We start from the raw sequence: 16,077 nt of genomic DNA, 5'->3' as shown, positions 1-16,077 counted from the left end.
GGGGCGGACATTCACCATCATGCGCTTGTTCTTGGGGGTTGCTCTTGTGTTCTTCTTTAACAAACTTGTTTCTATTCCATGTTGTGTGTTCTGAAATACCCGAGCTTTTTAGAAGGCGAGAAAAGAACGTGGTCCTCTTTTTACCTTTTTTATTAACTGTCACTTTTTTATTTGTTTTCAGGGGAGACGAGGGCCAAACGGGTAGTATTCATTCTTCCCCCTTTCTATAGTTGTATTGAAATGATGTACAAGATTGTCTGGAAACAACCGCTCTTCCTCTTCCTCGTCCATGTGTTGCTGTGGGAGGATGGGGAAGGGTCCGGTCGCGACATGCATGCAACGTGTGTGCTCTCGGTCTATGGTCATAACATCGTAGCCCAGCCGGCTGGGCTGTGCAGGCGCGAATCTGTGTTTCCCCCTTTCATCAGGGAGGCGGGCCGACTCTTTTACGAGGGAGGGCCGATTCACGAATCTTACAAAAAACAGAAATAGGAGAAGGGCCGAACGAACGGTGGCGTCGACGCTTTGACGATACAGGACGCCGCCATCGGTCGCGCCGCGGCGGATTCCCTCGTGGTAAAAGGGTCGTTTGCTGCCAACGGTGAACTGGCTCCATCACGGGTCCTGCCGAGGCTTTTCGTTTCTATCGCTCGGCGCGCGCGGACGACGTGGCTGACGGTGACGGGGCTAGTCGCTCAGACGTTTTTTGTTTTGCTGGTTAAGGGGGTAGGTGACGGTTTGGTTGTGTTGCGTTCATCCGGCGATGAGGATTCCGACCAGACCAGCGACCGCCGCGGCACCGAGCCCGAAGTTCGTCGGCGCAGCGGCAGCGGCGGCGTTGACGGCGGCGTTGGCGGGCGCGACCATGATGGGTCGGTGCCAGCCGCAGTGGCTCGACGTGCCGCGTGTCGCGCAGGACCAGTAGGTGGTCTGGTAGTAGCCCATCTCGGCGAGGTTCGGCTCCGGGCGCGGGGTGACGCCGGGGGCTGGGGGGATGAGGGAGGCGTAGTCGCGGGGGCCGTCGGAGGTGGGCGTCTCTGCGGCGGCGGCGGCGATTGCGACGGCCGCGACGGCTGGGGCCTCGGAGGCAGATGATGGGGAGGGTTTCTTGTGCAGGCGCGCGGGGCCGAGGCGGAGCGGGCGGCGGGAGCAGGGGGCGGATGTGTTTGAGGCCGAGGAGGAGGAGTTGGAGGGAACGGGGAGGAGGGTGTAGATTGGGGATGGGGTCGGGTCTGTGGCCTCGTCTGAGGGGGCCGAGGGAGCGTCGGTGGGACGGAAGGGACGCGGCGGGGGGCTTGTGAGGGAGGCGTCTGTGGGGAGGGACATTGTGCAGGGCGTTGGCGATGCGGGCGTCGCGGGGAGGGCGGTGGCAGAGGTTGCGAAGAGGATTAGGAGGAAAGAGAGGGGATGCATCTTGGGCGGAATTCTTGTTCTAGTGGGTTTGATTTGTGTGGTTGGGGAGTTGAAGGTTAAGTGGGTGATGAATGTGAGTCCGGCTCGGCTTATAAGAAGTGAAGATATCTCGCAGAGACAAAAGAGGAAGATGTGGAAGAGAATTGAAGTTCGCGAACCATTGAGGCACGGCGACAAGGAAGAAGAAGAATGGGAAAGGACAAGGGGAGCATTGCGTCCCTTTATCGTCTTCGACTCACATTGTCACCGATCAATGAGAACAGCACAAATAGGGGGTTCAGAGAAAGCGTGACGTGCAAACCGATCAACCGCCGTGTAAGCATGCAGGAGTCAGTCACATCCTCCCCCATCATCGTCGCGTTCCAGGACGCGGGCGTGACATACACAATGTTTGTCCAAATGTTTCTGTTTCCAGATTTTCTCCTACTTGGTTTATTTTCAATTGTTTGGTGGCTGCATGGGTGCTGGTGTAGTTGCAGAATCCAACGTGGGCAAATGTCTGAGGTTCTGGGAGGCACTTTTTGGGTGATTGGTGTTGTTTGGAGAAGTGGACGTTTGGAGACGTTGTGAGGGGGCCGGGATGATTGGGTGTCAGCTTGCGGTGGGCGTTCATGGTGGAGGGGCGGATTCTGTTAGTGCTGCTACTCCATTGAAAAAACCCACGGGATTTTCAGAAATTTGGAGAAGACTTCGGGTTTGGAGACGGGCACGGGGGAGCTAATGCAGTGAGATTGAGCTTGTGCCTGATTATTATCCGGAGTGCCGCAGTTTGGCTAATACCCGGACTGTGCCACCATCCTACCGCCGCCGATCCGGCCCCACCACCGAACGACCGGCGGCCTCCGATCCGTGCTCGAATCCGGAGACACCCCGGCGGCCTCATCCTATTGCCCCGCGAGCACCCGAAACACGGGATACTCATCGCCCTCCTCCAGGTTGATCACATTGTAGCGCGCCAAGCTCGCGTTGTTCTCCGGCTCGAGCAGCACAAACGCAAACGCCGCGTTCTTCTGCCGCGTGCTCACGCGGAACCCGCCCTTCGGCACCCTCACTGTCCTGCGGCTCGTCGTTGTGGTGATGGTGCTCTCGACGACGCCCTCGTTCTTGGAGCTCGCGAGGGTGACGCTCTCCGCGGTAAGGACCTCCGCCTCCCCGACAAAGTCCTCCTCCAGCACCGCCACCTCGACGCCCAGGGTGCGCAGCTTGTCCGCGACGGCGGCCCACGCGCGGGGGAAGATGTACGCTTCGGGGCGAGTGCGGACGAGGTCTGCCTCTGTGGGTGTGCTGTCGCGGAATTGCACGGGGACGTGGACGAGGGTGCCGTTGCGGGCGTCGATGAAGGCCCATGTTGTGTTTGTCGTCCGCGCGTGGTCGGTGACGATGATGGCATCGGTACTGGTGGTGAACTCTCGCCGTGCGGTTTCGATGGTGGCGTAGACTTCTTCTGCGTTGTCGACGGCGGTCTGGAGAAGGGTCTCAACTGCAAGCAGACCGGCGGCAACACGCCGTTGAAAGTGCTGGTCCGCAAGCCTGATCCCCCGTGTCTCCGTGAGGAAAGACACCGCCTGCAGGAGACCGGCAGAGTTATGCCCCGCGCGGGAGACGGAGCTCGGCTCCGTGAGGACGGGAAGGTCGGTGCCGCCGCCGGCTGTAAAGTACGCGCTCGTCCGCAGGCCATAGCTCCGCACCTTGCCCTGGATCGCACGCAGAAAGAGGCCTTCCCCGAGCGCGCGGATGGCCGGGTGGATGTTGGGGTTCTTGACGTGCGAGACCTGGATATCCTGCGCCTTGAGCCACTGGCCCTGGGCGCCGAGCCGCTGGCTGGCGGTGTACTCGTGCGCGTCGAGGAAGATGTGCGGGTCGAACGCCGACAAAAGAGTCTTGACGTCGCGGGTCTGCTGGCGCTGGAGGAGGGCGTGGTCGCGGTTCGGGTCGTGGTTTGACGCGAGCTCGCGCTGGAAGTAGGCTACGCCGTCGGGGTTGTACCGCGGCAGGACGAGGATGTCGGCTTTTTCGAGGACGGATGTTGTCCATGTTTCGTTGGAGGCGAGCTTGGCTAACAGGGCGAGGATGGCTTGGTCGCCTGCCGGTTCGTTGCCGTGGACGCCTCCCTGGAGCCATATGCGGAGCTTGGCTGTCGAGGAGCCAGACGAGAGATTGAGGTAGGGGATTGAGCAGTCATCTTCGGAGGTGAAGGGGACGTGGTAGGTTGCCCATGGATGTTGGTCTGCGATACCTTTCAGGAAGGATTCTGAATGATGTGTTAGCACATGCCTTCGCTCCTAAGTTTCAATATGACCAACCCAGCGTGTCTTGCGACGTAGGACCAGACGTTCCGTTAGTCCATCCATCCGGGACAGTCTCATCATTCGAGAACGCAGGCGAGAGCAGCTCGATGCCTTCTACATCGGGGAAGAGCTTGGAGACAAGTTCGCTGTCCTTGGAAACCGGGACTTGGTTGTCCGCGTACTTCGTCTGCGCCGATATCAGGCCTGCTTGGAGCAATCCAACGGCCACGCTTCTAAGGAAGTGCATCTTGTGGATAGAGGACGAAGCCCGATGGTGGCTTGGATTCGTCTCGTCGTGGTCACAGGCGCAATCTCACTCAACCATCATCTACCCTGGGCTAAGCTCATTCATATACGCTGAATCCTCGCGGGGCCCGAAATCGGGGAGTTACGGTTTTCTCAACTCGGTATTCGAAAAGTATGGGGTCTTACAAACTCACCAGACAGAAAATGAGCATTCTATTGTCGAGAATGATGATGGTGCAAGGCTTCCCCGCCATAGCGTCAATCATCGCGCCGTGGCACGCATGGCATTGTAACCTCTTGGCAGACAGCTGTTTACCAGACAAGGAAGGTGAAGATGTTCTCCCCGCCGGTTTGAATCGGGGAGAGGGCGATATTGAGCGAAGCAGGCTCACCATGGCAGAGAGAATATTATCCACCACCAAGGCTTTTGCCGGTGGAACGCGCGCCCAAGTGGGCACTTGGCGATATGACGGAATATGATGCAATCCCACCGCGTCCGCTTCCCCTGTCGTTCTTCACATAATTGCACCGGCTTTCAGTTGACGCCTTCAGAAGATTGGAAATCTCTGTGTATTTTCACGAGCGAAGGCGATGTAAAGTTGGAAATGCTTGATGCAAATTTGTCCTGGCCCGAAACTTGTAACAATCAGCAAAATATTCTTCCGTCACGTATTGACGAGTAAACTACCGCTGGGCGCTCTCAAGGCACCTTCAAACAACTCTTCCAGTATCAATTTTGAAATGGGTTGATAGGGACCAACTACTTGGCGGGGAGGGAGCTGCACTGATTACTTTTGCGAGATCTGACCCACGAAGTCACACCTCCAATACAACGGAAATGCTAACAATAAAGACGTGGTCACTTGACGCCTCTGGCTTTACCGAGAACAATTTTGCATCACTTCTGAACATTAGGAAAAGCTGTTTCAATCCCGCTCTCTGACCAACGTACGTATTTCAAAGACATGGCCGACCAAATCATCGTCGACTCGGCGGCCTCATAGACTCCGACCCCAGCTCAGCAGGATGTCCCTCTCCGGGCATCTCGACAGGAGGATAATAACTCGGAGCCTCCACCACAGTCGGACACTTCGCTTCCTGGCTCACAGCGACATAACTCTGCGTCATGTCCGCCACATCTCCGCATGCTCCCGTGTTCCTCTTCCTCCTCTTGTACCAAAAGAACCAAGCCGCAAGGGCAAGGACCACTGCCCCGACTCCTCCACCGACCGCACCGCCAATGACACCTGCTTGATTGCTCGAGGGCTCCGAGCTGCTGCTGGCGGCTGAGGAGGTCGTAGGTATGGAGGAAGACGTTGAGATAATCGTCGAAGCGGATGCTGTAGCCGAAGACGTCGTGGCAACCTCCCCATTCACAATCTTCACACCCCTACCCGCAGTACAGCAGTCCGTCGCATTCTTATTGTTCCCGCAGCAGTAACTCCCATCAGCGCACTTTGTAACCACAATATCCGTCCCTGTCGCGCCCACGCCTTCGGTTTCTACCATCCCCATCGTTAGCACGCCAAAACCAACCAGCCCAGCTACACATCCACGCCAGCTCAAAGTAGGAGAAAACTCACGATAATCATCCGATATACACAACTTCACACACTTGGGCGACTGCCACGTCGGATCCGTACAGCTCTCCCGCCACGTCAACCTTCCGCCCTCGTTCCAACACAGCCCGTCCGCCTGGCACTTGTCCCCGCTGACGACGTTGCAGCACATGCTGTGCCCGTTGCCCTCGCAGGGCTCGTACCGGTTGTTTTCGATGTTGGTCAGGGCGTGTCTGTCTGTGCCGTTGGGGACGAAACACGTCCCCTGGACCACGGTGGTGCCTGCCACGGCAGTGAGAAAGATGAATGGAGCGTGACGCATCGTCGCTTCTCGCCTCAGGAGTCGCTCCATAGAGTGATGGGTGAGAAACGGGGAAAATTCCATGGAAAAGTCAGGCTGCGGTAGAAGTTCTGCGTGAGACACCAGAGTGACACCGTTAGACGCCGTGGCGGCTCCCAGCTGAGCTACGCTGTGCGGCTGTGGAGAGAACGTCGGTACTTTCGTGCAACTAAGGATTTTGCCCTTGTCAATAGTTGAGCTGGGTCTGTACATCAGGCAGACGGATGTCGTTCATCCCAAATTAGCGTCGCTCAGGGTCTCACTCCGTCGCGCGGGCTGAGATGTGTTGTTCACGATCATCATTGGCTTGTTTGGATAGAACGTCCGCGAATAAGCCTTGGCGCAGTCAGCCTCAGCGCCAAGTTGGGCTGCGGACAGCCTGTTATACAGCCCACAAATTTCCATAACGCTTCCACGAGCTACTGGTCATCGTTGAAAGAATCACATTCGCTGTCGTGTGATAGTAGGACTTACACAGTCGGGTACACTACCCTCTCAGTGAAAAAGGTGTTCACGACTGCGAATAGGAACCTGCGACGTGCTACATTAAACATAATGCCTACGGCCCGCCGTTTCCCATGTAAAGCATCGCGCTTGATACCGGCAGTGTAGCGACCCCGTTGAAAGCCCACCGTCTAAGCTGACCCGACAGTCTTTTTGCACGTTATTAGCAACCGAAATAAATATCATGATGACTCCGGCACCACTGACTGAGACATCCCGAGGATCGGCCCGCTCTCGTTCCCCTCCCGAACGAAGACGCCCTCGCTTTCGACCTTCCATCCCTGAACGCCGCTGAACTGGACGAACTGCACCGCCATCTCCCACGCTTCCCGGTCCGCCGCATCGCCGCTCTCGAACGTCTTCAGCTCGAGCCAGGGACTATCTGGGTCGGGGTCGAAGAGCTCACGGAAGAGCATGGAGTAAGACGTGTTGCGCTCCATCCACAGATCGGCGATGTCGATGTTGCGCATCTCGTCGGCGTCTTGGAGGATGTCGTTTCGAGGAACGAGCTGGACGAAGAGTCGATCGAGGCGAGGGACGTGTTGGACGAGGGTGTTGAAGTGGCTGGACAGCGGAAAGATGCCGACGTAGGAGAAGTCACGGATGGAAGGCGCGATCAAGGGCTCATCGTTGGGAAATTCTTCCGCCCCAAGAAGAGCGCCGAGCATCGAAGGTGGGCGTTTGAGGTAGTATTCGTACGTCTTGTAGACGCGAGTTGACGAGCCTTCGTTGAGAAGCAGACTTTGCCAAGGACGGATGGTAAAGAGGTCGCATGGAACTCGTTTCTGGTGTGGATTCTCGGGAGATGGTGCGTCCCTCGATGAGGACGCAGTCGCTTTTGACTTGTACTTGCTCGTGACCACCTTCTTGCTCTTCCGCGAGAGAGACAGGATATGCTGCGGCATGTCGAAGTTCCACGCATCCCCCAAGAAGAGCATTCGCGAGAGCAACTGCGCTAGAACCCGTGGCGAGGCGATTATGCTCAGCCTTACGGGATCTACATGTTCGAACAGCGTCCTCCACAACCAGTTGTAATCCTCGCTATACGACGCCTTATTCGCGTGCCCACTCTCCATGAGCTCGACGCTACTGGCGAGATGCGAAGTCGCCACACCACCCAAAGCATCCTCGACGAACATGGTCACGGTGGTGACATAGTTCGTCAGGTTGTTGTCTCGAAGGAAGCGGAGGAAATCGATTGTTGCAGCCGGGTCGCGCGTTTCTTCTATGAGCGGGAGCTCGAAGCGGTCGATCGTCCAGACGACATGGCGGAAGAGCAGAGGCAGCACAGCAGCTCTCCATAGCTTGGTAACGACGGACACGTTCTTGAGGTCCCTATCGAAGAAGGGGTTTTGGAGCATCAGCGAGCTTGGCTGGTCGTGGAGCTTCGAATCTGAGGGCGCAGGGCGATCGAGGTAGGTGAAGATTTGTGCCAAGATCTCATTCGGGAGATCGTCGATAGTGACGGCCATGGTCGGCTACTGTTTCGCTGTGATTTCTGCCGAGATTTGATTAGATGCAAGCTGAGCACAAGTTGGTGAAGTCGCGTGGTTGAGGTTCTGCAATGCAGATCGCGGAACTCTGTTTCACGGGAAGGTTTCGGCCGAGGCGAGTTTCAAGATCAGACGGAGCGATTGAGGCGGGTCAAGGAACGGTTCGGATTAGACTGAGAAGATCAGTCGAGATGACTCAAATGTTCTCGAGATAATTGAAGCTCTCTCGAAGCTGAAGCGCGTCTTTCGGGACTTTGTGTCGGCGAAATTGAGCAGCCTGGGAATGGAAATGCGGCATGTCATCGCGGGGTTTCGGGTCCAACCAAAGGAACCCCTAAATTGCCACAGACCCCCACTGTAGCTTCCCGATAAGGCCGATAAGGATAAGAGCTCCGGAGCTCCCTTCCGGTCTTCCTCTCTGCTTCCTCATAGCTCATGAAGCTTCAACTTGTAAGTTGCCGTAGATAACCACCTCTTGACTGCAATAAAACCAAAGTCCCAAAATTAGTCGAACGGTGAAATCCAGTCAGCAATTACACAATCTTGGCTTCCCTCAGCCGACGCAACCCTCGTGCAAGTACTTGCTTATTCCACAATCAGTAACCGCATCTTTCTCCACCGCGGTGCCGCTGCGGCGCATGCACTGCTCCCTTCCGAAAAGAAACATCTTGGAACATCCACCCTTGCCAGCAAGAAACACCAACAGACCGCTGGGCAAGAACTGCCCACATTGAGGAAGACAGGATCGTGATTAAGCGGCCGCTACCGGACTTTGCCATTTGCCGTCTCCAAGAGCACTGGCCCCCTCGTCAGCTATGACAAAGGGCGGGGAAAGCGGGGGTTAAGGTGGGCGCGAAGCTTGGGAATGTGTGGTGAAGATGGAACGGCATGACATCGTTGAGACGAGGGGTGGCGGCTGAAGGGCGGGAAGTATGGCGGGTTTTGCCCGCATGCTTCTAAAATCCCCGGTCGAATGGTCCCATTCATATCAGGTAGCTTTCTTGGGCTTGTTTAGATTTCGCATTGCCGAAGGGTGCCATTCCGCTCGGAAACAAGGTAGCCCCAAGTTCGATTCTATTTAAATCAAGTCCCAAGCTCCCGACCTACTCGGATGTACCTTTGGAGGATGCAATTCCTAAGTCCAGCTGTCGAAAAGTCCATCATGGCTGCCAAGAACCACCAGAGACCACCTTTCCGCGCGGAGCACATGGGCTCGCTGTTGCGACCCAAGGCTCTCACTGACAAGCGCATTGCTTTGGATGAGAAGAAGGCTGTTGAGATTGCTGCGGATGAGGAGCTGAACCGGCTGGAGGAGGAGGGTGTCCGTGAGATTGTCAAGACGCAGCTTGACCTTGGCTTTCATGCCATCAATGATGGAGAGTATCGACGTCATCAGTTTTGGGGCAACTTCTTCCCTGGCCTAGAAGGTTTCGAGGAAGTTCCTGCGCCTAGCTGGGATATCTTCCGCATGTATGTGCCAGACATTGCGGCTTTCAGTAAGACATCGGGTTCTTATGTGAGAATAGACTCTGTTATTGACTATGTCACCCAGTTGAGAGCGACCACAAGCCAGGAGAGTCCATCCTGTGCACCGGCAAGATCAAGCACAAGGGCAGCACTTATCTAAGAGAATGGGAGTACCTCAAGACTCTCATTCCTCCTGAGAAGGTCAAGGACGCGAAGCTCACCCTGCCCGCTCCTGAGTGGTACCACCTGAGATACAAGAAGGGGCATGCATACCCCAAGGATGTCTACGCCAACGACGAGGAGTACTTCGCCGACATTGCCAAGGCGTACCGTACGGAGTTGGAGGTCTTATACGACCACGGCGTCCGTAACGTCACCATTGACGACCCCAATCTGGCGTGTAAGTTTTTGCTTGAATACCTCGCCCATAGCAATGACTAACAATCACCCAGACTTCTGCTCAGAAAAGATGCTTCAAGGATTCAAAGAAGCAGGCGAAGACTCTGACGCCCTGCTGCAATCCTACATCAAGCTCTACAACGACAGCATCAGCTCTCGACCTGCCGACATGCACCTCGGCATCCACCTCTGCCGCGGCAACTTCGCCTACTCACGCCACTTCTCCGAGGGCGGCTACGACCGCATCGCTTCCCGGCTCTTCAAGGAGATCAACGCCGACACGTACTTCCTCGAGTACGACACCGACCGCGCCGGCGGCTTCGAGCCCCTGAAGGAGCTGCCCGCCCACAAGAACGTCATCCTGGGCGTCATCACGTCCAAGTTCTCCGAGCTCGAAGACCTCAACAAGATGCGGGAGCGGGTGTTCCAGGCGGCTGACTTTGTGGCGCAGGGGGCTGGCCAGACCCGCGAGCAGGCGTTGAAGAGGATTGGCGTGAGTCCGCAGTGTGGGTTTGCTAGCCACCACCTCGGCAACTCGATTACACACCAGGATATGGTGAAGAAGTTGGACTTGGTGAGGAAGCTTGCTGACTCGATTTGGCCTGGCGAGCCTTGAATGATGAGTGTCTTGAGCATTAGGCGGCGTAGAGGAATGGCGTGTCGAGCGGTCTTGGTGTTTGTTGTGTACATATGCGGCAAAAGCCTTGTACAAGAAGCGGCCTATGAAGTATGGTTGCTGTTATTCGAGCAGCTTTAGGAACACAGTATTGAATTTGAAAATGTTGAATGTCGTGTTTTTAATTTCCTTGATACCATCGCCGAAGTCGCCGCAACCCACTAACGTATCAAATTTCGCACAACAAATAGATGATATTGAGCTGCTGCTCGAAACTGGGTATCTCAAGGGCTCTATGCCCAATAAATTCGCCAAACGCCGTTTCATGTGCCTCATTGGCGACAACGTCCCGCCACTGTGCTTCGAGATGCCGGATGACAACGCCTTTGGCCAGGAGGAAAAGCTTCGATGCCGAGATTCGTAAGTTCTGTCAAGACTCCCCCTACACATGGCCACAAGGTCCTCGTTGTCTGCACCCCCCTCTCTGCCCTGTGCATACCTCCCAAGATGGACTTGCAAGAATCATATCGGCAAGGGCTGAGGGTTGTTTCCGACCGTCTTGTAGAGTTCACGCAGCTCAAACTCCTCGTGCCCGCCTTCTGGCACTTCCCCCACCACGCGAGCAGGCTGCCCTGCCACGACGCTGAAGCTGGGTATGACCATATTGGGCGGCACAACGGTGCCCTCGAGTATTCGAACGTAGTCCTTGACGATTGCGAATTCGCCGATGACGCAGTCGCGACCGATGTGCACGTGGGTTCCGATCGAAGCGGCCTGGATGACTGTGTGTTGGCCGACGAAGACGTGGTCGCCTATTCGGAGGGGCATGTAGGTGAAGGCACTGCAGAATGCAGACAGTCAGTCAAACGTCTTTCGGTTGGGACCAGCTCAATGGAAGCTGCTCACCCCTTGTACATTCTCCCCGGCGGGCGGAGAACGGCCCCTCTCGAGAGAAAGCAGTATCGACCGATCGCGACCGCAGTATTGTTCGCAGGAGCTCCGCCGGAGGGTTGTATCGATCGTGCAAGGTCGCCGCGGATCATGACTTCGGGCTGGATGACGGTCTTACCGCCTAGCATGATGTTTTGGGTGCCAACGAGCGTCGCCTTGCGGGCGACTTTGTTGCCCGTGTCCTGCGGTGGGCGGTCAGTTTCCGGCGATCGGTCGTCAACGTAGGAACTAGACACTTACGGTCTCAATGTAGTCTCCTTTTGCCGGTCTTCGCGACATCGTGAGTATTGATTCTGGGCGAGGGGAGTGGTGTCCTGGAAGGTAGGTGAGTCGCTGGCGATAATCGTAAAGCAGGCGCGTTGGGGCATGTGCTCTGACGTGTTTGCTGGCCCGGGCGGCGTGGGGCAGAATTGCGGCGCACTCGGGCTGTCAATTGACTTCCCGGTGGCTGTTTCGGCCCTAGAGTTGCTGTTGCCAACTTCAATCCCAATTCGCTGTTCACATCCAAAAGTTGAGGAAGGACTTTAATGGATAACCTTCTTTTTTTTCTTTTTTTTTTCTTTTCCCATCACTACACTACTACTAGATAGATATCAGTGGTTTACTTCTGTTTAGCGGGTTGTCTGTAATTCAATAAAACACACAGTCGTTCTAGTGACTAACACTGGACTCTCTTCACACGGCTTTTACTGTTTGTGGCAGCATCCCCAACTTTGCAGTCCATAACAACACATTGGCTAGCTGGGTGGATATGGTTCTGGTCTAATCGTCGTGAACAGCAAAAAGCGAAGATGCGGCCAGTGTGGATTGAACACACGACCTTCAGATTGATTGAATGAAGTTTCCCAGGTTCGGAGACCCGCTTCAGTCTGACGCTCTCCCAACTGAGCTATGTCCGCCGCTCATCTTCGAAGCACCACCTGAGCTCCACATGATCATGAACCACACACACCATTGCGTTCGGCTTCACACTTTGAAATTAGGAGTCTCGTTGTCTGAGAAAGATATTTTAACTTCAATTGACTTTTGCGAGGAGCAATCTCACTCGTGGCGGACCTTGCGGACACCACGGTGTGTAGCCTGAGTGCGCATGTCGATCTGTTGGACTGGTGCAAGGCAAGACGAAGATCGATTCCTTGCCTCGGCGAACGAATCACGACTCGTTGAACGAGGGAGCATGAAGAACATGGGAGCAGAGGGGCTCAGTCCAATCAGCTGGCCATGCGAACCGCCAGGCCTGCAGGCGACGCTTTTGGATGTTGGCGGGTCCAGCCTGTTGGTCATAGCCTGATTGATCTTGAACCAGGAAGTTCCCCTCTTCACCCTCTCCTGTGGCTGAATTCCCGTCGCAAAGATACGCGAGACTGGCGCTTCGACGCTCCGCAGTCGCACTGGACTTAGGTTCAGGGAGAGACTCAGCAAGCTCGTCAAAAGACCATCATCTGCCTCTGGCAAGTCTCATCTGAACGTCCCCGAGCTATCGAGCCGAGACTCCTCTTCAGTGCTCAGCATCAAGAACAGCATATCAGATGGCGCCAACACCGCTCCAGAAGACTCCGTCGAAAACAAAGCTACGTTGCCTCTTACAGAGGCCTCGACCGCCGTGTCCCCACCGTCTGATGCATCGACGGGAGATGTTTCTAGCACAACCACCTCCATGAATGGCCATGTCACGCAGATGTGGCACAGAGCTTTAGAGGCGGTCATGAGGGATGAAGAAGTGAAAGAAGCAGCCATTCTGTTTGACAGCCTTCTCAAGGAACACATGAAGCAAGGTTTGCGCCCTAACTTCCCTTATCTGTCCAGCTCATGGTACTGACTTGAAGACCTAATCAGAACAAGCTTTATCGACACAACCAAAGAGCTGCTCGGACCAAGACCCGAAGAATATGCAGGATGCTCTCAGCCTAGTCGATCGCACTTTGCAAGACGCAACGAAAGCTCAACAAGCACTGGATACCACCTTGGGCGCATTCGCCGTCGTAAAAGGACTCAGTTCGTTTGTGGGATCTATGCTATCAGAATGCCCACCCGCAGCTCTAGCTTGGGCTGGAGTTTGTGCCTGGATTCCAGTGAGTGGCTCAGTTCTCTTAACAGGCATTGCAACGCTTAACATGACATCCAATAGATCATTGCGGCGCCTATAGAACAACATCAGAGTATGATCAAGGGCTTGAGACACATCTATGCTCGAGCACCCATCTATTTCGACCTGACAGGCAACCTTCTCCAGGACGGAGCTCACAGCTCTGACTTGGGCAATTCAATCCGCACCAACATCCAACCACTTTACGAAGGCATTTTGAAGTACATAATGCTGAGCATCTGCTCGATCCATCGCGGAAAATTCAGTCGTTTCTGGAAAGCCATCTCTGGCCAGGCTCAGTGGGAAAGCCTTCTTGACAACATCGCAAAAGCCGAGGAGGGTTCATTGCGAAACATACAAACAATTCACGGTTCCAAACTTCTGGCCGTCACCGCCCATTTCAGCGAGAGATACACAAGGGAAGCTGATCGCAAAGAGAGTCGGCGCAGAAACGAATATCTCCACAAACTGAAGGGAATGGATTATCAAACTCGTCTTAACACCACTCAACGTCGACTTGATGGAACCTGTCAATGGTTTCGCCAACACCCTGGGTTCAGAGACTGGCTGGAAAGCGATGGTGGCCTACTACTCGTCTCAGCTAGTGCCGGCTGTGGCAAGTCTGTCCTCGCAAAGTACCTCATCGAGGAATTGATTCATGAGGAAGATAATAGTGCGACTATTTGCTATTTCTTTTTCAAAGACAGCGACCCACAAGCGAGAAGCTTCTCGAATGCTCGAAAAGCACTTCTTCATGGTATTCTCAAGTCAAACCCTGAAATGATAGATATCTGCATGGAGGAACTACCCATAATTACTGATAACATCTCCAACACGGATTTATGGTCTGTATTTGACAAGTTGTCGAGAGCGCAAGGTGCGGGACGAATTGTCTGCATCTTAGACGCACTTGATGAGTCTGATCCAGGTGAACGGGATGACTTCATCCATAGTCTAGAAGACTACATCATCGAGAGACAAGGGAAGGCAAGCGTCAAGTTCATTGTTACAACCCGAGGATATCCGCAGATTATCAATCATTTCATCGGCTTCTCTTCCAACAAGATTCATCTAGACGGCGACAGTGACGAAGAAAAGCGCCAAATCCAGAAGGAGATCAGCATTGTCATGGACCATCGATTGAACAAGCTAGAAACTACAATGCCGGACATTAGCCCTGCTACGTTGCAAATTATACGCACAGGACTAATCGAGAACGGCACAGAGCAGAGGACCTATCTGTGGATGCATCTCATGTTTGACTACATCCACAAGAACAGGTTTAGTACCCCGGCAGAATGGCAACAAATATTTAAGGACCCTCCCAATACTGTCGATCAAACGTACGAAGGGCTCTTGCAAAGTGTTACGCCACGAGCAAAGGAGAGAGTGCGCACTCTTTTGGCTCTAATATTGGCTGCAGAGCGACCGCTTACTATCGCGGAGCTCAGTACTGCCGTGAACTGTCGAATCAACACACTCGAGTCAAGGAACTTTGATCTCGATAATGTTCCAGACGAGCAGGAGTTTGGATCTTGGGTACGATGGGAATGCGGCTCTTTTGTTACTTTCTACGAAGGTAAAGCCTTCTTGATGCATCAGACAGCCAAGGAATTTCTTTTAGAGCCGACAGAGACCGACCGTGGATATTGGCGAGGCTCAATGACGGAACACGTCATACATAAGTATATGGCCGAGTCATGCATCTCCTTTCTCTCCCTCGGGAAGTTCCAACAACAAGAATACGTCGATCGTGTGCAAACCCTAATACCAAGCGCAAGAGAAGCTCGACGTCTTAGATCTCGCCGTCATGAAGCTCGCCGTCATGAAATTCGCCGCTTTTTCCAGGCTCACCGCCATCCTGAAGCTCACCATGTTGCAGTTGCAGCTCGCCGCCGTCTTGAAGCACTCAATCTTGGGCATTTTGTGGTTTATTCAGCGTTGAACTGGATGCATCACTTTCGACGATGCCAGCAATCTGGCACCTCCAACTGTCCGGGTACAGACGTTGACAAGGAGTTCTTCGACCTTTATCTCGGTCTTTTCATGAAGAAATATGGGGAGAATTACAGAAGATGGGGTGAATGGAGGCAGCGAGCATGGTACATCATACCGATGGCTTCCAAGCTTGTCGAAATTTCTTCACAGTTGGAAATCACGAAGGATGGACATCGCTTGTTATCACCAGATACTCTCACTGTCTCAGGTATCGCTTGTCTCTTCGACCACAGGCGTCTCCTAGTGTTCGCCTTGGATGCGTTGAGGGAAGACACCCACCACATGGCCAACAACCTTGCCACTCAATTCGTCACGACCAGGCCGGCTCTCTCGCCTTCCCATTTCGCGGTTTTTGGAAATTCGCTGTGGTGCCTGACTCATCTTCAATCTCAAGGACACAACATAGACGTCCAAGATTTCGTCGGTCAAACTCCACTTCACAAAGCCGTGATGTTACACAATGAGCAGATCATTGATGCTCTACTAAAGTTCGGTGCTTCGAAAACCAGCCTGGATTGCTGCAACATGACCCCACTCACGTGTGCCTTGATGTACTTTCGAAACTGGATCAAAGAATACATCAACTCTAGTGAAAGCGCGAAGTCTGAGCTGCGTTCAATTCTATACTTTTCCGCCAAAGCAGAAATGCCAGCCTATGGAGACATAGGGAGACAACAAAGAATGAGGGTCCTACAGACTCTGCGTGACGACGCACGC

The 16,077-nt window shown here is 54.3% G+C and overlaps 6 protein-coding genes across 6 annotated transcripts; 2 read left to right on the top strand and 4 right to left on the bottom strand.

Annotated features, from left to right (window-relative positions):
- Positions 1 to 753: 753 nt before the first annotated feature.
- CGGC5_v006538 (uncharacterized protein) lies at positions 754 to 1,413 on the bottom strand (the record flags this gene model as incomplete). Its single annotated transcript, XM_032031301.1, has 1 exon — positions 754 to 1,413. One exon carries the CDS (start codon positions 1,411 to 1,413, stop codon positions 754 to 756), a length of 660 nt encoding a protein of 219 aa, XP_031889171.1.
- An 884-nt stretch (positions 1,414 to 2,297) lies between these two features.
- Positions 2,298 to 3,948, bottom strand: MCPB-1 (Carboxypeptidase 2; the record flags this gene model as incomplete). The annotated part of the gene is made up of 2 exons (XM_032031299.1): positions 2,298 to 3,664; positions 3,717 to 3,948. The coding sequence occupies 2 exons, from the start codon at positions 3,946 to 3,948 to the stop codon at positions 2,298 to 2,300; spliced, it is 1,599 nt and encodes a 532-aa protein (XP_031889256.1).
- Positions 3,949 to 4,925: 977 nt separating this feature from the next.
- On the bottom strand, positions 4,926 to 7,822 carry CGGC5_v006536 (uncharacterized protein; the record flags this gene model as incomplete). The annotated part of the gene is made up of 6 exons (XM_032031297.2): positions 4,926 to 5,449; positions 5,531 to 5,984; positions 6,141 to 6,182; positions 6,321 to 6,333; positions 6,410 to 6,499; positions 6,558 to 7,822. The coding sequence occupies 6 exons, from the start codon at positions 7,820 to 7,822 to the stop codon at positions 4,926 to 4,928; spliced, it is 2,388 nt and encodes a 795-aa protein (XP_031889250.2).
- A 1,183-nt stretch (positions 7,823 to 9,005) lies between these two features.
- Positions 9,006 to 10,325, top strand: yxjG (Uncharacterized protein; the record flags this gene model as incomplete). The annotated part of the gene is made up of 3 exons (XM_032031296.1): positions 9,006 to 9,339; positions 9,396 to 9,710; positions 9,763 to 10,325. 3 exons carry the CDS (start codon positions 9,006 to 9,008, stop codon positions 10,323 to 10,325), a joined length of 1,212 nt encoding a protein of 403 aa, XP_031889249.1.
- Positions 10,326 to 10,847: 522 nt separating this feature from the next.
- Dctn5 (Dynactin subunit 5) lies at positions 10,848 to 11,555 on the bottom strand (the record flags this gene model as incomplete). Its single annotated transcript, XM_032031295.1, has 3 exons — positions 10,848 to 11,166; positions 11,232 to 11,458; positions 11,517 to 11,555. The coding sequence occupies 3 exons, from the start codon at positions 11,553 to 11,555 to the stop codon at positions 10,848 to 10,850; spliced, it is 585 nt and encodes a 194-aa protein (XP_031889248.1).
- Positions 11,556 to 12,933: 1,378 nt separating this feature from the next.
- CGGC5_v006533 (uncharacterized protein) lies at positions 12,934 to 15,307 on the top strand (the record flags this gene model as incomplete). Its single annotated transcript, XM_032031294.2, has 4 exons — positions 12,934 to 13,051; positions 13,113 to 13,348; positions 13,405 to 14,941; positions 15,144 to 15,307. The coding sequence occupies 4 exons, from the start codon at positions 12,934 to 12,936 to the stop codon at positions 15,305 to 15,307; spliced, it is 2,055 nt and encodes a 684-aa protein (XP_031889395.2).
- Between the last annotated feature and the right edge of the window lie 770 nt (positions 15,308 to 16,077).

This window comes from Colletotrichum fructicola (assembly GCF_000319635.2).
Source record: "Colletotrichum fructicola Nara gc5 chromosome Unknown KSG_Nara_v1_contig03, whole genome shotgun sequence".
NCBI classification, from domain to species: domain Eukaryota; kingdom Fungi; phylum Ascomycota; class Sordariomycetes; order Glomerellales; family Glomerellaceae; genus Colletotrichum; species Colletotrichum fructicola.
The sequence above is the reverse complement of the archived record's forward strand: the minus strand, read 5'-3'. Positions and strand labels throughout refer to the sequence as shown.